Raw genomic sequence first — 23,964 nt, forward strand, 5'->3', positions numbered from 1 at the left:
ATTTACTCTTCTGCTCCAAGATGTGAATTTGTTTTGGTTTGGTTTTGTTCTTTGAATTATCATAATTCCCATGCGAGGTGGTATTTTATTCTATGGACGAAATTTTGTTAGAGAATTTCACTCCCTCCTTTAAAAGAAGCACAGAAGACAGCAGGTGCAAAGAGCTTACCATACATAGCTGAGTCTATGAATACATTCACCTAGTGAGTTTTAAAGAAATAAATTCAACTTTACTCATTTCAACTCAGAAGGAGGTGAACACTTGGAGTTTGAAGGAGTGTTTAAAGATAATTTCATTAGCTTTACATCTGTTTCTAAGCTAAGATATAATTAGACTCAGAAAGCCGAGGAAGGTAGGGGGGAGAGAGGAGGCACAGCCCCGGAGTGGGTCAGAGGGAGAGGTAATGAGTATTTCCACAGGGGGTGGAGAGAAAACAAGGTGACACATCAAAGGGAGATAGAATGTTGGGAGTTGGAGGAAAGAAAACTCCGTGGAGGGAAAGCAGAGGTCACTATACCGTGGGGCTGCCTAAAGAAATGAAGGAACTTCGGGAGGTGACATCTGCAGTTTCATTAGGTTTTCTCCGCAATAATGTAGCCAGTCGGTAACTGGGGAGGAAGCTGACGAAGGGCTAAGCGACGCTGGGGAAGGGACAGGAAGTGGAGACTAGAAACAAGGTGCTGTTGCTCCAGAAGGAAGCTGGAAGGTCTGAGACTGACGTTGGCAGGACAGAACGGGAGGAGGTCACCGTGTTGGTGAGGCCACGCCTGCAGAACCCTCAGCCACTTACGGTGGCTTAGTTTCTCCTTCTATGATTGGAGGTGACAATATTAGCCACACTGGGCTGCTCGGAGCCCAGTATAAATTACAGAATTTATCCAAAGCACTAGATGAGAGAAAAGAATAAATACTGTGGTATTATCACAACCATCATCATCATCTTCATCGTCAGTAATGGAAAAGTTGCCTCGGACTCAAAGTCAGGTTTCGACGGTGACAAATGTGAAAAGTCAGGGATAATAATAATTATTAATAGTTAATGATAAAATATTAGATGGGAGACCTAGCAGTCTCCATGTCTAAAATTCTGTAATTCGAGCAGATTGCCCAACAGACTTGGTAAAAATATGGTAATAAAATGCTTACATACATTTATACCTATGTGGCTCTAAAGAGAAGAGGACACCAATTTACCCTTAGAACAGAATTAGGCAGAGGAAACAGCCACGAGTCCTGTTTCCCTCTTCTTGTTTCCCCACCTGGGAAGGAGGTCGTGGTCTGCCTCACCTTCTCTGTCAACTTTACAACAAAAGTAAACACCATCATTTTTTATCTTTCCAACCTGGTTTTAGGACGACAAGCATGCCTGATTTCAGTGTTCTCTCTTTCCCTTTCACCCCCGCTATTTTCTTTCTTTGTTATTTATACTAAGTAATTCAGGTTCTACTGAAAGTAAATGGAAGAGTTTTGCCTGCATGGGGTTCAGGGGTAAAGGGGAAAGAAGGTTATGCCCTTTAATTATTAATTGACGATACCACAGACATTATTATCAAGGCTGATTATAGACCAGTCACTGTGCTAAATACTATATCTTGTTTCTCAGAGAATTATGAGAATTTCCTGAAGTTCATACACTTAGTAACTATACTTAGAGACAGCTGTCCAACTCAGAATTGTGTCAGCCCCAGCACCATGGCTGTCTGCACTGTAGGCCGTACCAGTAGCTTCTGAGATTGTAACATTATGGCTCATGGAAAAGAGCCCTCCGTTTTTCTTTGGTTTCTCATATAAATCTGGCAGGGTATATGAGTTTGAAAGAAATTGTTTTAGCCCACAAGATTATACATTGCTCAAATCGATGGACTAAGTCACAAATATCTTGGTATTCCCACCATTTACCAGTCCATAGAATGTAGCAGGTGCTAAGTAAATTACCAAATAAATGAGTAAATTCACAAAAAAACGTGTAAATATTTTCAAAGGAACCCAAAGTTCTACCTAATCTTTAGAAGAAATTTACCTTTCCTCCAAATTCATATTTCCCACTGTGTCAAAAGCCTCCAGGACCTTCCTGGCAAGTTACCAAACACAGCTACCGTAACTTGAAAATGGTGACAAATGCAATCACCAACTTTCGACTACAACACCCTTAGTAATAAAATTCATGTCTATTCACATAAGTAGAGTTCAGACACGTTACGTGTAACAAGAAACCAACAGTCAAGTCCACGTCAGGAAAAATCCCCACTTCGATAAAAGTATAGCTGATGTTCCCCATATTTGATCCCAGCTCTGAAAGCTGCTGACCATGTGACTCAGGCAAATGAACGGACCCTTTCTCTCTTCGGTTTGCTCCTCTGCCCAGAGGGATAGCTGGGCTGGATGAAAGCATGACTTGAGAATCCATGAGAGTCTGACTGTGGAAGTGACGTCCTGGCCGCAATGGACTGTTCTGTTAACCACTGGCCTTCTCCTCCGAGTTCCCTACATGAGAGGGATTGGCTTCTGTATCTCCAGTTGCTTCTGAGTTGTTTGTTTTGACATCTGATTCCCCATCAGCAAACGGAAGGCATTTCTAACCTCATTAATTTCTTCCCGGTATGGATGTCATGTAAGTGGATGATGTGGTTGAAACCACGCAGCTGATACTGATTTTTGTTCTTTTCACTTATGCAGTTCAAGCAACAAATGCATTGCTGCATCCAAGCCTTTTAAAGAACCTACCTAACATCACTGGTTCTTCAGACACTCCCCATCCATGAACCTGCCTTTCCTTTTTGCATCAAAACTATATCCCAAGTTTTGGCCTGGGACATAGTGCTCAGGTGTGGGGAAGGTTAGTCGCTGTCTCAACATGGATGTTTAATTTGGGCCACTTGGGGGTTTGGTACAGACAGGCAGGAAACGAAAAGATGGTCAGCTTCCCAGGGAAGCCAACTGGGGATGAAATTGAAAATAGGAGAAGTTAATGGTCATGCTGTGTCCTCCAAGCACCCCTTACACGGACGGTGCCCTGCCCCCTCTGGGCGCCCCCCTCGCTTGCTTCCAGGGAGCTTCAGTATCACAGCACAGGTGAACTGACGTCAGAGCCCCTTCTCCCTGGAAGGTAGGCGTTTTCTCCTTTTTCTTTTATTACAGAAGCTGCACTTCGGATGTGGGGGAGAGAGAGATGAAACCCCCAATGTCCACAAAACACACACCAGAGATGCCACATTGGACTAGCGGGAGAATTACAGAAGCTTGGGTTCTGATTCTGCGCCTTGTCGTCCGGGCGTCTTTGGCCAAAGCAGTAAACCTGTTGTAAAACATGGCAGTTGGGATGGGTCTGTATCCAGTAATCCTGCTAATCACGAGAGGGAAGCTTTCCCTGAGTAACTGACCCCCTGACAGAAAGACAAGTTCTCAGGAGACAGACACCTGTGTTTGTTTGTTTTTCCTCAGAGATGTATTTATATTTTATTGATAAAAAATTCACACGCCATACAATGCACCCTTTTAAAATGTATCATCGAATGGTGCTAGCGTCTGACTGTTCCCCCCACCACCAATTCACATTCTGAAATCCTCTCCCCCGAGGTGATGGTATTTGGAGTAAGCCTAAGGAGAGGTGATCGGGTCATGAGGGTGGAGCCCTCCTGAACGGGATTGGTGCCCTTAGAAAGAGACTCCGGAGAGCAACCCCGTCCTTCCCCAGTGAGGACACAGGGAAGCAGGAATCGCCGATCTGGAAGACGGTCTTCTTCACCACATCAAGCTGGTGTCTTGCTCTTAGATGTCCCGCCTCCAAAACTGTGTACAATACATTTGTTGTTTACAAGACACACAGCAGCCTGAACAGACCAAGACAGGTGTTTTTAGCATATTTATGAGATTTTGCAACTGTCATTCCTATGTACTTCCAGAATTTCTTCATCGCCCTAAAAGAAACTGCACACCCAGGAATAGTCACTTCCTACTCCCTCCTAGGCCCCCCGCTGGGCAACCACTGAACTGTTTGCTGTCTCTGGATCTGCCTATTCTGGACATTTCATAGAAATGGATTTATATATGTGGCCTTTTGTGTCTGGCTTCATTCACTTAGCATCGTATCTTCAAGGTTTCTCTTCATTTTTTTTAGGCTGAGGAATATTGCACTGTGTGGGTCAACCATTTTTGTCTATCCACTTATCACCTGATGGATATTTGGGCTGTTCCACTTTTTGGCTGTTATGAGTAATACTGCTTGAACATTTGCCTACAAATCACTTCTGTATTGGTGTGATTTGTAGGTTCACTAGAAAAAGTGTTTTTTAAAAATCCTCTCGTCTTTATTGTATCATGTTTTTGCTGGATGTGGGACTCAGACATTCTTTCGTCTCTGAAAGCATCTTAGAGGGGCGGTGGTAAGTGATATTCACCCAAGCCTTCGAGTCGTCACCCTGGCAGATTTACGTTCTGTATCTCCCCCACTACACCAGTTCCCTAGTAAACTTTTCTTTAGGCTCAGGGCGACCAGCCTGGGTTTCTATTTCTACAAAGACACGGAAAGGGGGTAATTATTCTCAGCTACAGTTACAGCTTAAGGATCATTAGGTTAGTTTCTTCATCGTCTACGGCACTGCTGTCCAGTGGAAATGTAACGGGAGGCACATATGGCATTCAAAAATTGCTAATATCTACATTGAAGGAAAGCAAAAACAAACCGGCAAAATTGATGTCTTATTGAACCCAATGTATTCATTTCAATGTATAATCGATACAAGTGGTACTAATGATGTATTTTATCTTCCTTCTTTCCACTGGGTTCCCAACATCCCAGGGCAGAGCTGCTGACGCAGGAAAGAAGGTGATATCAAGCTGGAGGCAGAGATTGGGGTCGTGCGTGTGGGAGCCAAGGACCGCCGAAAATGGCTGCCACAATCAGAAGCTGGAAGGGGCAGGAAGGTCCTTCCCTGGAGCCCTGAGAGGGTGCCCAGCTCTGCCGACACCTTGATTTATTTCAGCTTCTGGCCTCCAGAACTGTGAGGCAATGCATTTCTGTTGTTTTAAGACCCCCACCTGGGGTCACTGTTACTGAAACAACGGGAAAGTCCTGCAGATTCTGTATACTAAGTTGGGACTAGGCAGGTTTCAGGTGTTGAATAGCCACGTGCGGCTACTTCCAGCACAGTTTTAGTCTTTAGAGGGGTCTTCCAAGGCCATTTGCCAAACCTTGCTGGAGAAATGAGAACCTTGGAAACATGTCTTCATTCAGACATGAGGGCTGAACCCTTTCCCTTGGGCATCACCTCTTTCCAAAACAAAATATGCTGCCATCTTCCTTAAGGAAATAGATTGCTCTGAGAAGACAAAACCATCTGACAATCCACATAGGCTTTTGCAAAACAAAAGCTCAGAGCTCACACCTAGTAACAGGTACATGATTGTTTACCAAAATAATTATACTCTATTTGTAGGCTCAAGGGACTTAATATTTTTTTTTTCCTAATTCCCAAAGATTTTGCAACACAGTTCTGTTTCCCTTCCAAATGAAGGAATAGCAACTTTTCTGTGTTCGTGACATCACAACACAGAGAGCACAGGCCAGTGTCACACCTGTTAGTGGTTTCCAGGCAGTGAAAGGAGGTTGGCCCTTAAAGTTAAATTCTGTCAATACTCAGGGCACCTCTTCAACATCACAAGAACTTCCTTTTCTATTATCAGCTGTTCGGTAAGTGCCCTGAAAGTCAGACCGACTTGAGTAAAAAGGCAGCATACGTGCCAGGGAGAAAGCAGGGTACTGGATTATGAATCAGAAAGCCAAGATTCTAGCTTTGACATTAATGCCAGTGTGTAACCTTGAGCAGGTCGGTCACCCTCAGAGTCCCACATGTAAAATTGGGATGGCAATTTCTGCCTTCCTTGCCTCTCAAGAGTATTTAATGTGGCTCTTGAGCTTTCGTCAGCATCAGAAAACCCTGGGGAGTTTGTTAAAACACAGGCTGTGGACTCACCTCCAGAGATTGTGGTTCTGTAGGTCTGGTCTCGGGCCTAAGAATCTGCATTTCTAATACATTTATTGCCAGGGATGCCGATACAGTGGACCCTGGGCCCGTATCTGAGAACCACTGGCTCCTAGTGTTCTGTAAGATGTGAGCTGCGTGAGGACAAGTATATGTCAGTACACATCGCAGCATAACAGTGAAAAGCCCAGGCTTCAGAGCGGACAGAGCCAAGTTCAAATCCCGCCTTGGACCCGTACAAGCTCTGATTCCTCAAGCACGTCATGTGACCTCTGTTCTACGAAACGGGTTGTTGCGAGGTTCAATGGGACACTGCACTCAGGGATGGGAGACAGTGTGCGGCACGGAAACACTCAGCCCACCTTTGCTCTTAATATTACTGGACTCGTCTCTTGCCCCTCCCAGGCCTTGAAATGGACTGTTCAGCAAGTACTTTTCAGACTAACAGGTGCTAAGCAAATTAAGGTGCTATGAGCGTAGTGTGGGCCCACATCGTCATTAAGCATTGTCCTTCACATAGGGGACAGGTCTGGTTGTGTCACCATGTGGAGTCCAGGAGCAGAGAAGGTACAGGGGATGGCCATCAGGGGCTGTGTGCTCCAGCAAGCTCCATCACAGTGACGCTATCACCCAGTTATTAGCTCTCTTCTCTGTGCTCCTTCCTTTATCTCAGTTGTTTCGGTGTTGGTAAAATGCATTTTAAAACTCTTGCATTATTTGGTGCCACCAGGCATTCTCTTTCTAGAACCCCTATCCATTTGCCCTTCATACATTTCTGGGAGCCCATCACGGGAAGTCCCCAGGCTTTCCAGCGCCAGGCTCTCACTGCAGTGAATGCCGTATAGCTAAAGGGAGGCCAAGAGGTAGGTGCTGCTGGTCATAACAACAACAACGACACGAACAGCAGCTGGCACTTAGGCCAGGCTACCAGGCCGGGTACTTTGCGGAGTGCTTAACACATACAAATGAGTTTAATCCACTTTTTAGGGGTTGAGTTTTCATAGATACTTATCATTATGATTGTATCCCCATTTTACAGATGAGGTCACGTTGCAAAGTGGGGTAGCAAAGTGCACATGTGCTATAAGCTCCGTTACACGACTGTCCCCCACCGTCACTAGTGAGCGAGGAAGCTGATCCCGGCATCGTCACCATCACCAGTGCGCGGACTCACTTGGAGGTGATCTTCACTCCTGGGGGGCAGCCCCGTGCCGAGGAGCGGCAGGTCCTCACACAGCGGTTAACTGAGGACCAGCTGACACCAGACACTGTGCTAAGTACACACAATATATCCCGGGGGGGCCAAAAAAATGTACACAAGTGGACACCTTGGTCAGCGTTGCTCAAGCAGTCATTCGCCATCATCCGGTTTCTGGACACTGATGGGAACCCCTTTGAGCACCTCCTATAATTGCAAACGGCAAATGTGATTTGTGTCATCTTTTGTCATCGGTATATATTGAGTAGTACAATTTTAATACAGTTTTCCTTTCTTAAAATGTGTCTACATGGTTTTGGCACCCGCTGTATGTTATCACAGGCCTCATAAACACCCAAAGGAAGAAAATACACTTATATTGCCCATTTAACAGATGGGGAAAAAAAAAAGCAATCCAAGACTTAGGGAGACAGAAATAGCTCAATCACGCAGCGGACAGGCTGCGGGAAGCGCATGCTCATCACCAGCACTGCTGTGTGGCCGGGTGGAGTTTCCGCCAGGCCACAGGCTCTCCCTCACCCGCCATTCTCAAACCACCAGGCAGCTCCCTCGAGACAATTATCACATGAGCTGATATGAAATGCACCTAATGTCTGGATTTTCACTTCGCTGTTTTACGTCTCTTTCCCTAATTTGTTTAATTCAAGAGTCCAATCACGTTTCCCCTAGATACAAAATATAACATGTCTTATACTCTGTCAGTGAGATTTTATATATAGTTACGACATCCAGCTTGGCTGAGCATATCTCATGAAGCCATTCATGATTTCGCTTCAGGAATGGTCTTTAAATGAGTATTTCCAATACCTTTTGGTTTGTATGGCAGTTATTATATGCCCATGTCGGTGGGGCCATATAATTGCTGCTTGTTTCTCTATTTACCTCAACATCTTCATTACTGATCAATAGTGTCCCACTGTGAAATGTATTTAAATATGTAAATTGATATTCCAAGGGAGTGTTCCTTTTGCTGTTTATTACTTTCACACCATTCTTTCCTGAATTTTTATCACTGGAGTCACTGCTTTTTAATCTAGTCGTTAGCTCTCTTCTTATTAAATCTTTGGAGCACTCTGGCTCCCTTTCATCTGTGGTTAGGAGCCAGTGCACAGGAGCTAAGAAATCCATCCCTTGGCTTCCGCCAGTATGAGCGTGAAGGCACTGGCAAGCCAGCTCCTCAGCAAGAGAAACAATCCAATAAGAGGTCACTGCAGAACTCTGCTTTGCAGTAACTATATGAAAACTGACATTTACTCGACGTGCTTTTGATCTTAATTGAATACTTGTTACACTTACAAGAACACAGGCAGTACTAGGTTTAATATCTGTGTAGAACCAAGAAGTATTTGAATATTGTCTGTTCTTCTGTTTATTCTCAGGAAAAATATATGAGAATCTTAAGAAGTGAAATATTGCAGAAGGCTGCACTGTGAGGACAGGCTCTGAAAGTCACATGTGTGTGCTCACCTGGGGACTCCCTGGCATGAGGAAGAAGGGGGGTGGTTTAGGGCTGATCCCAAGCTTCGCTTAATTAGGTGGGAAGATTGAGCTCATTGAATTTTATTATCAGCATCAAGGAATACTGGCAGCTCCTATTGTGTATTTATTTGTGTCCTCTGGCCCTAGAAGAAGCCAGAACCACAGACAGCCCACTTCAGTCTACATGAGAAGAGACTTTCTGAGCCTGACGTGCCTTCTAAAGACTACTGAACAGCCACTCCACGCTCTGACGGCCATTGGCTTCCACTTCTTACTGTCACAGATCCAAGCGGCACCCCCTCCGGGATGCACCGTCTGGGAATCCTCACTGGTCCCAGAACACGTCTGTCTCGCACTGCACAGGACTTTTCCCCACGGCCACCCCAACTGCAGCTGCAACAACCACAGTTTTGTGAGCAAATTATCAAAATACATTGGGAGAGGACACACTTTCTCCAAAAGCAAAGGTTGCTGAGGCAGGTAAACTACACTGTTGAGATGGGAATACATTTAGCCCCCTGACACCCAGAGCGACCAGGAACACACCAAACATGCATTCTCCACCCGTCCACAGAGCGTCTGAATGTCTCCATGCCTTTGGCAGTATATGGACACGTGCATCAGCCCTTTGAGCCTTTCTTTCAAATTCTGCCAGTGTGAACAGAACCAGTCACACACGGTAGGACCAGGACCTACGTGCACCTTCACATCAGTGGCATGAACATTCCGGCTCCGCTCCAACCCTCTCAGCAATATGTACATCTGCCTCGCGAACCATGTGCAGAGCTGCAATTGCCCATTTTTAGAGCTGAAAAGGACTTTAGGGACCATCTGTTCAACCCCCTCATTGTACGGCAAGGTGAAATGACTTGCCCAGCAGCTGGTTAACAATGAAACCAGTAAATAGTAAAGACAGGAAGAGAGCTGGTGAACAGGAATCCTACCTGGTTGCAGGACCTAGAAAATCTTTACAGACTTAGCTTAGAGAGACGTGTGCACAAGGGAGAACTTGCACACGTACAATTGTCCGGAGCCACCTCACAAGCACTGCGATCGTCCCCGTCTAAGCTGCTCCCTGTGAGGTTACCACTCACCGACATGTGGCCCATGTTGTCCGGTTCCCTGCTGGTAACTGGTGTGAGCACAGCCTTGGTTGGGGAGCAGAGCCAGAGAGATAGACTTGGGAGGTGATCCCAGGAGGCAGGGGTGAGGAAGAAAAGGGCAGAAGGAGCTACTGTGAGGACTGGGATTCCGTCTTGCTGGGGACCTATGAGGGCCGCATCCTTCCAGAGGAGGAGACTGAGGCATTCGTCTCCTGATTGTCATGCTCCCCTGGTTGAAGACTGCACCCAAGGACGGCACTGACTTCCCAGAGTCCTCTTTGCTGTGACTTCAAAGACTCGAGACAGAAGCACACAGACGGGACAGTCCACGCAGCTGTAGCTAAAGGCACAGATGACGGAGAGGGTGGTTGTGGCAACAAGAGTGTCCGATACAGAGGACAAGGCACACAGGCCAATTGAACCACTTGACATATTTAAGTGACCTGAAGAAACACCTGAATGGCTTGGCCTAGGAGGGGACCAGAGCATCACGTGGGTCCCCCAGAACTGGAGACCTGCTTCCCCTCTCACATCCGGCAGGACACAGCACTAGCTTAATATGAATGTCTTGCTTATTGAATGACACTACATGCAAGGCATTTTCTAGAAGTCGGGATACAGCAGTGGACGGAAAAGACAGAAATGCCCGCTTTAATAAAACTTCAGTCTGCTAAGGAAAACACTTAGTACAAAGACAAATAAGACATATAGTTATTCACATACTGATAAGAGCTCTGGAGCAAAAGGCAATAATAAGAGAGGTATAGGATGTTGGTGAAGGAAATGTTGCTCTTCCGCTTTATTACCTGTGGTCAGGAGAAGCCTCACCAATTAGGTGCCATGTGCACACAGGCCTAAAGAAGGTTAAAGGACTTGCGACAGGGACATTTAGGGCAAGTACATTCTCGGCAAAAGGAAGACTTCGTACAAAGACCCTAGGGGTCTAGTGTACTTGCAGCGAGTCTAATGTCAAAGCAAAAACAAATGCTGGAAATAAACTTCGCAAACTGGTGGACGAGTATAGTCTAAAGATTACTTTGGTTTGTTTTATGTGGCCTTTTTACTTCTACTTTTTAAAATAATTTCAATCAGTTGGCAACGCTAAGGAATTAGGAGATTTATGCATAAACATCTCAGAGCCTGGGGGCCTTGCAGCTGGGCCTGGAGGTGTTCCCTGGTTGGTACTGGAGTTGGCCGTGTTGCCTCCGGTTTCCCAGTAACCAGCATTGCCTGTCATACTGTAGGAGTCACTGTTTCTTTAAGAACGTTCCACTTGTGTGTTAGCCTCCTTGCTCTCTCAGGTAGCGGGATTTTGTGACGCCTGGTTTAAATTGATTGAAAGGGAGAATAAGAAAGAGAGACTGAATTTTCAGACTACTGGTTTAAGGAGTCTTTATTATTATTATTATTATTATTATTATTATTATTATTGTCTGAGCCTGAGTCTAGCATTTGGCCAAAGAGAAGAGCATTAGGAATCAATGCCCTTGAATAATTAGCAGACCCTTCAAGGTACATCCCTTGCAGGAGTCACGTGGATTGTTTATTTTACCGTGTAAAGAAAAACACTGGGAAAGACATATTTGAGATTCACTAGTTATGGTAAACATGATAGACATACGTATTTTCCTTGCAAAGAACTCACCAAGAAATCTACGATGAAGGAACTATAGAAAAGGAAAAGGATGGGCGGTAAAGAAATCTGTTCAAAATTCAGACTGCTGAATGCTGTGCAAATTAATGAAATCAAGACAAATAGCAGGAAAACAAAAACATTAATTAAAGCTTGACTTTAGCTACACTGACAGAGACATATGGAAAGGGAATATTAACATCATGTAAAACAGTATACACACACACACACACACACACACACAAAACGACTCGCAAAAACACTCAATAGACTGATTCCCAACAAAAAGTTAAGTGAATAAAGTAGATACAGGCACACATCTTCGGTGACGAGTCTCACAGTTTTCAAAACACAATAGAAGAGATTAATGGCTTCCTTGAGCTTCAACCCTCTGACGTCTCAGTATCTACTCAGCACAGTGGGTTAAATGAACGCACTGGCAACGGGTCAGAAATCGATTTGCTGTGAAGAAGTTAGGGCTGGATTGTCTAAGCTGAAGCCTAATTTTAGGTGGGTCAAAGGGCATGAAAAGCCCAGAGAAAAGCAGCTGGAGCACAGAGCCTGGGGCACATTGCCAGTGGAGGGAAGAGTGGGGTTCTGACCTCACGAGGGGGAGAACTACCGTCTCTGCGATACAAGGCAAGACGAGGCTAGATACCACGACATCTGCGATCAGGGCACGGAGAGGACGCTGTGAAGTCAACTGAGGCGTGGAGTTCAGGACTTGAAGGCTGGGCATACAAGGTCTGTTAGTGAATGAGGGTCACGATTGCAAAGACATAGGAAGAATGAATGAAAACGAACTGTCAAGAATAAGTTGGCAGCCATGATCTGACAAGGCAACACAAAAGCTAGAGGACCGCACTGTGTGACGGACAAAGTCTGGAGTCTGTTTAGGCTGCTTGGGTGAAAGTCTGATTAGCTCTACCGCCTCCTGTCTTGGTGACCCTGGGTGAGTTTCTTAAAGCCTTGATGTGTCAGTGATAATATTAGTAGTATACTAAGAGTAACAATAAATAGTACATACTTCCTAGTGGTCATGCGAGCATGAAACGAGATAAAGTTCACCAAGCAGGATGCCGGGCATAGAGTAAGGGTCCGTGCACGTTACAACTAGCCCGACACCCTTTAATCGTATAATAATTGAAAATCACGTGCTGTATGTATCAAGCTGCTAGTCTAGGTCACTACAGAGCTCAGTTCCTGGAGCTCTCAGAGGGCAGGGTCTGCCTGGCACGCTGGTGATTCTATTCCCAGTAACTCGCACAGGGCTGGCTCCTTGCAAGGTACTCAGTAATATCACTTGAATGAATGCATGAAGCAAAGTAACGGTAATCCAAAGGTCAATTTTGGTTTTCGTTGTAAAAATGCAAATATATTCCAGGCATCCCTCTTGGACTTGACCTTCTGAATGACAAAGCAGGTCAACTAGACGCAATTCAAAAAGACCTGGGAAGATCCCGCTGTCCAACCAGGAAGCCACCCTCAGTCCTGCTGTGCTGTCACTGCTTCGACACCAGAACTACGTACATCCACAATCTTCCAGAGAACCACAAAAGCAGGAGAAGCATGTTTGAATTTTTTAAAGCCCTGGTCTGGTAGTTGACCATCAGTATACGGGAAAAACCGCCTGTCTTTTTGCTTTCAGGCTCCTGCTACACTGTAAGTGTATTCACATGAAAAAGCAAGAGAATCAGTATCAAAAGCTGGGCTGGTATCGACACAGACCCTGACAGGGCTACCCAGGTAAACTCCACGCACAGACGCCACAGCAGGTGACACCCGCAACGAAAGGATGGGTTTTACTGCCCAGTATCTCTGTGCAACTGAGCAGTGGGATGAGCAAGAACAACTACTTTCAAGCAACATAATAGTTCAAATGACTCTGAAAGGACCAGCCAGGCAGGCGAAACATCAGCGTCTAACTCTGGAGGCCACACCATGAAAACAGCCACTAAAAGACACCAGGGATGTGTACGCCCCAGCGTCGGCCAGTGTGACCACAGTGGCCAGCACTTCAGGATTTGATCATTGCCATCGAAAGTGAAGGCCCACGTTTGAATTAGTGTGAAATACAGTGGCATTTTTAAATCAAAAAGTTTTAAAATGACACTCTACCTGCCAGGCACAACATGAATGATTGCAGGAGCAGCAGTTCCCATGGCAACCTCATCTTCAGCTTCCGAGGTCAAAGGAGTTTCAAGCCCAATAATAAGTGAATAGAATCACTGCTTCTTTTAAGTGTCGTTCAACCTTTAATCTGTGGGAAAGAAGAGATATTACAATGAGATTTGGGAATTCTCCTCCTGGTGGTCTCGCAAATGCATCTTTACTTGTATACAAATAAAATTCACCCGTGACCAAGTACTATTCAAGAAGAGAGAAGCATGTTAAATCATAAATATGAAGCCAATAAGCCTCCTTTCCTTTTCTTACAAATAATAAGTGGGTGGGCATTAGAGCTGGTGTGTCCCGCTGGCTGCCAAGTGAAGGCAGGAATGGATTCTGATTAGATACTAACCAACCCTACGGTGGGAGATTGGACTACTGTTTACAAGGTCCTTCCCAGTCCCTGTTCTTAGTCAGTTGCCAGTTAAAACACACCCAAAAAAGTGAATCCACAAGAACTGCTACTGAACAAGATGGGGTCAACCTTGGTGGGTCTTAAGGTGAAATTCCGCAGTTTTAGAATGAAGCTTTGTATGGGAAAATTAAGTACCCCATCAAATTACACATTTTTGCCTATGCTCCATGTTTCATCTCTAAAATACACCAGAACTACGCAGCTCCAGTGTCCATCGAGAGAAATTCCACCAAGTATGAGTAGCTGTCTACTGGTTTCTTTTGGGCAAACCCAGAGCATGGTCAAGAACGATAATGAAAGCTCGATTAGCCAGGAATCTTAAAACGGGACAAGTCTGTGGCACAGACAGGCTGCTTGTTCTGTGTGCCAAAGGCGATAAGGAAGGTGAGCGCATGAGTGACACCACCGCGTGCCTCTGGCGGCAGGTGAAGGCTAACATGCGGGACACAGACCCCAGGATTGCAGGAATACCTATGACATTCCCAAAAGAAGTTGCAAATATTTTTGTACTTTGAAAATCTCCCAAGTTTTACATGTTGGAAATCAGGTCAAACTATTTTCTAAACGCTGCATGAACCAAATGAAGCCCCAGTGTCCTCAGAAAACCAGAATTCATAGTGTTTGCTCTCATGCACCCATCCCTTCTCCCACCGACACTGCCGGCCTCACGTGCATGTGTGCATGTACACGGCACCTGTTTGCTTGCCAGAAACTAGGTGAGGCAGAAGATATGCCAGCGTAAAGGCTCTGTCCTCCAGGGTCGCCTACTGCGGGGGTAGGGCAGTTTCCTGCCATCTCAGCCATTCAATACGCTGTTATGAAGGAAGGAGGGAACTTTCCGGTGGGGGAGACCTCATGAAGCAGATGAACTGCCATGGCATTGAAAAATGAGCAGGATGCCTCTAGTCATCAGTTAATCAAACAAGTGACAAGTCTAGGAACCCGGAGACTGGCATTCTCACTGCAGTGCTGGCTGTAACCAGTGACAAGATCCGGTACCCACCCCGCCTCTCTCTCAAGGTTGTTCCAAGGACAAACCTCATGGTTAAGAAAAGGAAACTTCTCTGAGAACTCTACAGCACCATATACACGCTGGGTGCTGTTATGGTACACCCTATGGTGGAAGATAATAACCTGGAGCTTCTCACGGCACCCCCACTCCTAAGGAGAAGCTGTGAGTGAACATAGACTCGCAGCAAAGCCTGGACCGACATCAGCTCGTCCCTCCAGGGCACTCAGCATTAATTTATACTGTGTGCTCACTGAGAAGCCCTCTGCTTACCAGGAAGCTGCTACAAAGTGAAGAACCATCATTAAAGAACTCGCCTTCCTCTTGTGCCCTTGCATAGCTCAGTTTCTGATAAAGTTGGGCTTCGTATGTAGTGAAGACAAAAGGGACTGTGGACTTCTGATCTGCTGATTTGGCCGAAAGTGGGCAGGGTATCTAATTGAATATGTTCAGATCCTCTTCTGACATGCATGGTGATTAGGCCATTTTAGATACACAGGATGTGCTGATCAATGAAATCTATTAATGTCTTAAGCAAATGATCAGGGTATTAATAATTAATTTTGTGAGGGAAATGTCATCTCGGATCTGGGGATTGGACTACAATGTTAAGTAGTTTCTTGAAGCAATTAAAAGGAGCTTAGGAAACGTATCCAATTACCCGAGAAAGATTTACCTGGTGATACCACGCTATTTCCAGTGTGCGTTCTGTTAAGAGCTATGGACTTTTAAGGATGAAGGAATTCAAGAACCCCATCGGCATTTATTTACATTCGGGTAGGTAAGGTTCACCTTCACTCGTCAGAAATAATGGGGTCTTGACAGTAATTTGTCTAGTGGGCAGCGGCGAGCGGAGCACCAGGTTTTCTGAAGGGAGCTGAAGATTCATGGACCTCCCGTGGCATTGTGGTGTGGGTTACAAAGTTTCATACTTTCGGGTTTTCTGCCAGAGCCAGAAAGAAAGCTGCAGGCCGAGCTGAGGGTTATGGCGGTGACAGATGGCCCCTGCGGCTCGGAGTTATCACCCTAGGGTGGCTGCAGCAAGAGGTAGTGTGCTCATCACTAACTCTGAGAGTCGGCTCAAGAATTAGACCCGTAAATCCTGGGGGCTCAGGGAGGGGTGGGAGCACTCAATGAAACAGGACTTGGTTGCTTTCTCTGGCTAAGCCAAAGAAGACGACTAATGGGGAATGCTACAGTCTCTTTTCACACTTTGCTACCATAGCCTCCAGCCCTACAAAGACTCCCAAGAGCACCCGTCCTGTGGAAGACCATAAGGTGGTTAAGACAAAAGCACGGTTCTGTTCCCCCTTTAAGCATCCAGGGTTCCGTGCCTATATCTGGGTCTGAGCATACAATGATCAGTGTTAGCATTCTGCTAAATTAAAATCCTGCTGGTGTCCAAATAGTTCTAACTCAGCTCAACGAACAGGCAGGGGTCTTACTGTGTGGTGGGAACATGCTGGGTGTTGGGGGTGCAGAGCCAGTGGAGGTGAGAGCTCTGTTCTCAAGGAGATCACTGTTTACTTGGCGAGACGGGAAGACTGCACCCGCTGTTCTGATTCACTGCAAAGCGTGTAATAAGTTTATTAAGTATAAGGCCCCGAGGACACAAAAGACTACCGTCTAACTCAGCTGCAGTGCGGGGTAGTAGGGCAGGGGCTGCAAGAACCCTCTCGAAAGGGCTAACACTTTGCTGAGGTCAGTGCAGCCTACGTCAGGGCCCTGATCTCCAAACAGCATGGAATGTGTATCAAAGAGTCTGGACTTGAAGCTGGATGGGAGAAGGGGGAGGGGGGGTGTCCACACAGGGGAACGGCCTGACACCCGATTTCCCTGTATGGGATCTGCCTTAAACATGAGCCCCAGAAGCAGAGACTATCCATGTCCCCCCGCTGCTGCTCTTCTCTGGTCGACAGCTGAACGCCGTCTCTAAGCACTAAGAGAACAACCAGCATAGCACACATTGAGCAGGGCTCCTGGCAGCAAGACACGTCAGAGCACTGGATTTGGAGTCCAGCCCACCGACCTCCTTCTTCCTGGTTTGCCACAAGGTTTCTGATGTTAGAAAAGCCCTTGAATCCTTGGGAACATACCTGCTTGCCTGTAGATTGGGGAAATGCCATGAGCCCTGTCTTCCTCACAAGTGTGCTGGGAAGATCAACTGACTTATTTATGTTTGAGAGCAAACAGTAATTACCATTATTGTTCAGACTCAGATTCAGACGCTCCCCAAACAGATTTTATACTTTATGAGCATACGCGTAGGGGATCTTTGCTTTGCTCGTGGATATCTAAGAGGCACATGGAATTGTGCATGGCACATAAAGGCAGTCAATGAAGAGTTGGTATGTAAATGAAAGGACACATTTAACTAACATCTTCTGTGGACCCACTGTGTGCTCTGTCATTCGCTTTGTATTTAACCTTCATAGAAACCCTGGAGTCAGGCATCACTATCGTGTATAAAATTATAGCCCTGAAAATTAGACTATGAGAGGCTAAGGGAATTTTTCAAGGTCAAACATCTAGAAAGCAATAGAGCCATGATTCAAACATATGTATTCATACTTCAAGTACCATGCTGTTTTCTGCCACAGTGCTGTTGCTACCTGCCGTTGAGTCAGCTCTGACCCCTGGTGACCCTACGAGTGAGTGACATCCACAGTGTCCCTTCCTCACAGGCCCGCTCAGCTCCTGAAGACTCAGCAGACGGCTTTTGTTATGGAGTCAGTCCATTTCATATTTGGTCTTTCTCTTTTCCTGCTACCTTCTGTATTTCCCAGCATTCGTGTCTTTTCCAAAGAGCCCTGTCTTCTCATGTTGTGCCTGAAGTTTTATCATTTTTGCCTCCAGTGATATTTCAGGCTTAATTTGCTCTCGGACCCACTTGTTTGTCTTTCTGGGGGGGTCTAGGGTCTCCCTAGAGCTCTGCTCCAGCACCATTATTTCTAGGGAAACTTTTTTTTTTCCTACCAGCCTTTCTCACTATCCAACTTTCACATCCGTACATAGTAATTGGGAATATGAGGGCGTGGATAATCTTAGCCTTGGATTGTGATGACACGTCCTTGCTCTTAAATATCGCTCCTAGTTCTTCCACCGCAGCCCTTCTGAGTCTCAGCCTTCTCTTGATTTCTTGGCTGCAGTTTCCATTTGAATTGACGACTGAACCAAGGTTGAAAAGTCTTTAACAATTTCAGGGTCTTCATTGTCTGTTAAAGTTATTTCTTCTGCAGTCATGATTTTGACAGAAATGTGTACAAAGCAATGCGCCTTTTAAAGCATGGTAAAGTTTGGGTGGTGACTCTTTTCTCTCTGACTCTGCTATTCTTTCCTTCTGCAGAAGCCAAGCCAGAAGCCAGTAAGCAAAAGTGCAGAATCTGTATAATATTCATAACACAAAATATAGCATGGGTGTCGGAGCAGAGACCTTGTCAGAGGCTACATTTCACTAAGGTTGGCTCAGAAGTTTTCCGTGACAATGCGGTTGTGGACATATTGCTTTCCCTTAAGTGTAAGACCAACGTGAACATCTGTTTTCTTACTAATTGGTAATTATTAGAGTGCAGTCATTCTTAAGGCAGGAATTTTAAAAAGGATCACCCCCAGTTCCCAACTGTATAGTTTTATGTTTTCTAACTTTACAATTAACTAATGAGGGGTGCAGTCAATCAGGGTGGTGGGAAGCAGTGTGCAGCCCTGAATGCAAGAGAGAGAGTCAGCGGCCTCAGAAAGCAACCTGTCAATCATTTCAATGGAAAATGGCACACAGTCAAATCTTAATGCTCGATCAATCAACGGACATTTATTGAGTGCCCATTATTCAAATGGTAATATGCAGAATTCAGAGTCAAGGTTAAAGTCTCTGCCCACAAGGGCATGACGACTCAGCCAGGTAGAAAAGATTACTGACTATACAAGTTAGTTTGTATGTCAAGTGAGTAGTACAGTCTCTGCTTCCCATGGTTATGGTAGCTGGTTCTTCCTGGATAATGAAAATTCCTATCATATCAGTCAATCAAATCAGCTTCCTCAATGTTCTCCTTGTACCAACTTTCTACTCCATCTACTAGAAGAGACGCTTTCCCATGTATATTTCCCTGATGTCTCCCTTACTTCAGTGGAGATTGCAATAAGTAGTCTGTTAGCAATGGTGAGAAAATGTGTGTTGGTTCGTTTCTCGCACTGGACAGTTTTCCCAAGCCTATGAAAATACGAATGGAACAGCGCGAAGAAAAGCAGCATGAAGGGACTGGATAACACACTTGGGAAACTGCACCTATTAACTGGGAGGTAGAGGGCTATGAGTCAGAGCCCCGCATTTACATCAGGCCCACTGACTCGCTGGCTGATTTGGACTCTGGTTCCATCACACATTAGAGAGGATTTTGAGGAATTAGAGAGGGTCAGCTAAGGTGGACAATTTCCTTCATTTTTAAAGGCTTTCTAGGTAAAATAGTGTCTGCCACATGTGGCAATTCCTACCAGAAATGTAATGATTACATGAGGCAGATACTCCGGCATAAGAGCCGGCTTGCTAATATCTCATTATTTCAGCCGCCGAAGGCTATCTCTCTTACACGTTCTCTGGGCCAACAGAGTTCTACACACCAATTTCAAGAAATCTATTGTTGAATGTGTTAGAGTGCACACCCACTATCCATTCCTCAACATGCTTCCTCCTTATACAACTGCATTCTACTTCGACGAGGGACCTTTACATGCGCTACTGTGGAGGCCATCTTTTTAAAAAGCTGCAGTTATGCAATAGTCACAGTGTGGCGTTTGAAAAGGGCACTGGCATGCAACTTAGAATTGCTGGGTTCCTGGGTCCGTGATGTTATTTCCTTGCTGGGCAAGGTTCTTCACCAGGAAAAGAGCGGGATGGACCCGAACGGTTCTAAGCATCCTTGGAGGCCTGAATGGCATAATGTCCCAGACAAAGGCCATGTATTTGGGAGATGTATAATTAGATAAATGAATGATGGCCACGGGACCCGTCATCACCAAAGCCATTTGAGGTACCTCACAGCTTCTCATATGACATTATCTTCCCATCCATCTAAGTTGCTTGAGATGCACTGTTTTTAAATTCTATGTATGCTGCTGTTACTGGAAATGTCATCCCAAGCCACAAATACACATGACTATTAGTGGTCTCCACTAAGTCATCCCTTAATCCATTAGTTTTTCCTTGTATTAAAGTCATACATCAACATAGCTTAAATACTTATTCCTCCTTCCCCAAGGGAACCACTTCCTGGGGAAAACAAGTTTTTCTGGTATGCATCTTGACTTTGATTAAAACATGCTTAGACCAGTATTTCTGCATTTGGGTCTTATGTACGAGCTTCTGTTATGGGGGGTTACACAATGTAATGGGGTATTACACAATACAAATATACAAACATGCACATGCATACCTGGCTGTACCGTTGTCCGAATTCAGTTTTATCAGTTCATTTGGTTAATAATTTTTCAACTGAGCCCCAAGGTACACTGCTTATATTTCCTTTTTGTAGTTCTTGGGTTTTTCTAGAGTTAATTGACTCTCTATCTGCTTAGCTTTTTAAGTATATGTCACAAATTCATCATAAACATTTTTTCATATCTAATGAATTCAGTGTGTTCAAGCAAACCTAGTAGTCCATCAGTTTGAATAAGTACATATTTAGGACATGTAGATACTGGACACTTTTATAGTTCAGATGAAACACAAATGGACATGATTTCCCTGCTAGCCTCATTTATTTGAAAACAGAAAAGCCATGTGTTCAAAGCTACAATTGCTAATATATTATGTATACTATATAATTTTATATATATATATACACACACACACACACATTTGAAGCTTATATGTTTGTGAGATTTCCTCATACAACATATGTAGTTTACAAGCGACTTATTAAACAACGTTGCAGGCAATGTGATGGTAGAATATAATATAAAATACCTAAGGTAATGATAGATAATAGATATCATTTGTAGAACAGTTGCTATGTAGTGGTCTCTTACTAAGTTTTAACTCATCTAATCTTTCAAACAACGCTTTAAGGTGGAGAAGAATATTATTTTCATTTTAAGGGTCAAATGCATTCTCCTCAGTTAGAGGTGATAAGTAACGAAGTCAGGACATGAACTATGAATGCTTTCTCCCCGGAATTTACTGCAGTACATTTTATATAAACTGATATGCGTTCTTTTTAGTGTAAAGTTTAATGGGATTTCAGAGATTTACGCAGCCACATGACCACCACTGCCACCAAGGTATGGGTTATTTCCATTACTCCCAAAGTGAACCCTCAAAATATGACTTCAGAGTATAGATATTTAACCACGCTACTGAAATTCTCCCCAGGAGTCACGATGCAGGCTTATCAGATTGCACTTGTTGTATGACAAAGCACCTGGTGGTTTCTTCTTATTTAGACTGCTTTTCAGATACTGCACTGCTCCTTTACATTGTTTTTCCCTCATTAGTACACTCTCATTACCAGGAAAACAAGAACAAAAGTAGATCATAGCTGACGACAGGAAAGCAGATGGCGCCCCTCTCCCCTTCCCACTCCTGGGAAAGCAGTGCTAATTGAGGGTGTCACCCTTTCTTGCTTAGCCCAAGGGCATCCCAGCATCTCCTCAACATAGCATCTCAGGTAGACATGACAAAATCAATATGGTTCACAAGTAAAATCTTCCTTGCCTTCCCTCTGGTGGTTGCAAATATTCGCTTTTACTTATATAAGCCAGGTTTAAATCCCAACTCCACCATGGAGCTGTTGACCCTGGGAAAGTCATTTAACCTCTGTTGGCCTCACTTTCCTCTTTGGTAAAGTGAGAGTAATGGACACCACAAGGTTGTTGAAGGAAATACAAGAGAAAATCTGTACAATTGGATTCTGCTAGAAAAAGTTGGGCATGGCTTTGAGTAGGTAAACTTTGGAAAAGAAGACAGACAGCAGTGGAAGTGTCAGCTTCAGGACACACGTGGCTGCGGGATGCAAGCTGTGCCCCCGAAGGGGAAAACCCACGACCCACTGGATTCCGTCCTGGGCATCACAGGAGAGCAGATGGATGGGACTCGGGAGAGATGACACCATCCAGAGACTCCGGTCTCAGTCCCGCTTTCTGGGTGATGGGTACTCAACTTTGCATACTTTCTGAAGTCTCCCACCAGTAGAGCAGGAAAGAAGGGTTGTTAGCAATCCTTGCACGTTTGTTTTCCTTCTGCCCACTGGTGTACTGCAGAGTGCCAGTACTGCTAAACACCCACATAAATCACTGCTAATGAAGCACGCTGCACACAGAGACAGCAACAGGCATTTTTAAATCATCTAAACGAAAGACGAGCTAAAGGTAAGCACAAAACACTCTACCACCTAATGGATTAGGTGTTGGCTTGAAAGTGGCAAGAACCATACGACTTTCAGAGCTTGTACTTGGATGTACTTGGTGGGGAAGGAAAGCTCACGAGTATATTCATCATTGCGCACAACTTGCCCATGCACAGTTTGCCACGCGTGTGGACGGCCACATCAGATACCTACTAGCCTAAAGGAGAGTCTGTGTCTACTTTATCAGAAGCACAAATCACATTGGAAACATAGATGCACGAGTTCTGAGACGCTATGAAAAGAAAAGGGCTAAGATCTTTTATACTTTGTCCTTTACTCACAAATTAGTAGCTAAAAGTCTAGTAACAGAAATGCCCCATGATACAGCAATGAATAAGACAGACACAATCTGCCCTCACAGACCTTGTTTTTTTCTACTGGAGGAGCAAATAATGTAGTGCTGAAGGGGGCTGGATGGTGGGGGCCAGGAAAGTGCCAGTGTGATTCAAGTGTACACATGGTCTTCCGAAACAGACCTAAACTCAAGTCTTGGTTTTGGGTTTTGTTGTTGTTGTTTTTGATTTTAATCTAATACTAGCATTGTTTTAGAACAGTTATTTCTGACCCTCCAGGTTTTCATCTATAAACTTGGAAACATTGCAACCTACTTCAAAAATGTATGGAGAAGTATATGAGCTCATGGATGTGAAACGGTTAGCACCATCAACCAATCTTAACGTGGGCTGTCTTATCCAGGGGCGACTCTGAAGTGTCTCGTAATGAATGGAGTCTGGGGACCCGCCACTGCCCCCTTCACTAGTGAACTGGTAATACAGGACCTGCAGTCACAGCCCGCCATTTCACGCGGCGGCAACCATACGGTACATTCCAAATGCTGTGCTATTACTTACAGAAATAAATAGTAGAGGGAACATTCCTCTAAGAACGTCTGGTGAACACCTGCACTAGGTCAGGCACTGAGCTTGGCACTGGAGAGCCCAGTGAAGTAGGCAAAGTCCTGTCGTCATGGAGCATGCCCTCTAGTGTGTTTTCCAGTCCACGTGCTCGTGAACACGGGTTCTTGGAGACCAGGCTACTTTCCTGAGAAGCACAGCTCAGTGTCACTCTCCTTTAGCCTGGACTCCGTGCTGATGACAGGGTGCTCCCGAACCATGTGACACACCTTTTACATTCTTATTTGGTGTCGAATACATGTAGAAGTTCCGTGCGTTAAATAGAACCATTTGAGCAAGTGCTCCCCTCCATTTTCTTGTCTGTTGCACCCTGTATCTCAGGCATGAAAGATGGTAGTGATAAACTGTTCTTTTTCTCTTCCTTTTCCTTTGAGTGCTTACTATGTGTCAGTTACTACCCAAAGAACCTATATAGGTTATCTAATCCTCACAATAACTGGAGGGGGGAGGTATATGATTGTTTTGTCAAAGAGGAAAGAGAAGCTTGAGGAGGTAAATGGGCCACTTATTTCTTCCGCAAACCCTCCCCTGCTCTCTTCTAGACCTGTAAGTGGCCAATTTCCTCTGAACATACCGTGCCAGTGCACCTAACACTGACATTCCAAGAGAAAAATAGACTAGAGAGCTGGGAAGCCTGTTTGCCA

At 44.9% G+C, this 23,964-nt stretch overlaps 1 protein-coding gene across 6 annotated transcripts in view; it reads right to left on the bottom strand.

Annotated features, from left to right (window-relative positions):
- Window positions 1–23,964, bottom strand: part of CNTN4 (contactin 4) — a 783,747-nt gene that overhangs the window by 369,024 nt on the left and 390,759 nt on the right. For all 6 annotated transcript variants that reach the window (XM_081073436.1, XM_081073440.1, XM_081073435.1 and 3 more), the window contains one exon: window positions 13,535–13,676. In XM_081073436.1, coding sequence (XP_080929562.1) covers window positions 13,535–13,589 — 55 coding nt within the window. In that variant the 5' untranslated portion in view covers window positions 13,590–13,676. The remainder of the gene's footprint in view (window positions 1–13,534; window positions 13,677–23,964) is intronic.

The sequence above is a fragment of the Rhinolophus hipposideros genome, assembly GCF_964194185.1.
Source record: "Rhinolophus hipposideros genome assembly, chromosome: 14".
NCBI lineage: Eukaryota > Metazoa > Chordata > Mammalia > Chiroptera > Rhinolophidae > Rhinolophus > Rhinolophus hipposideros.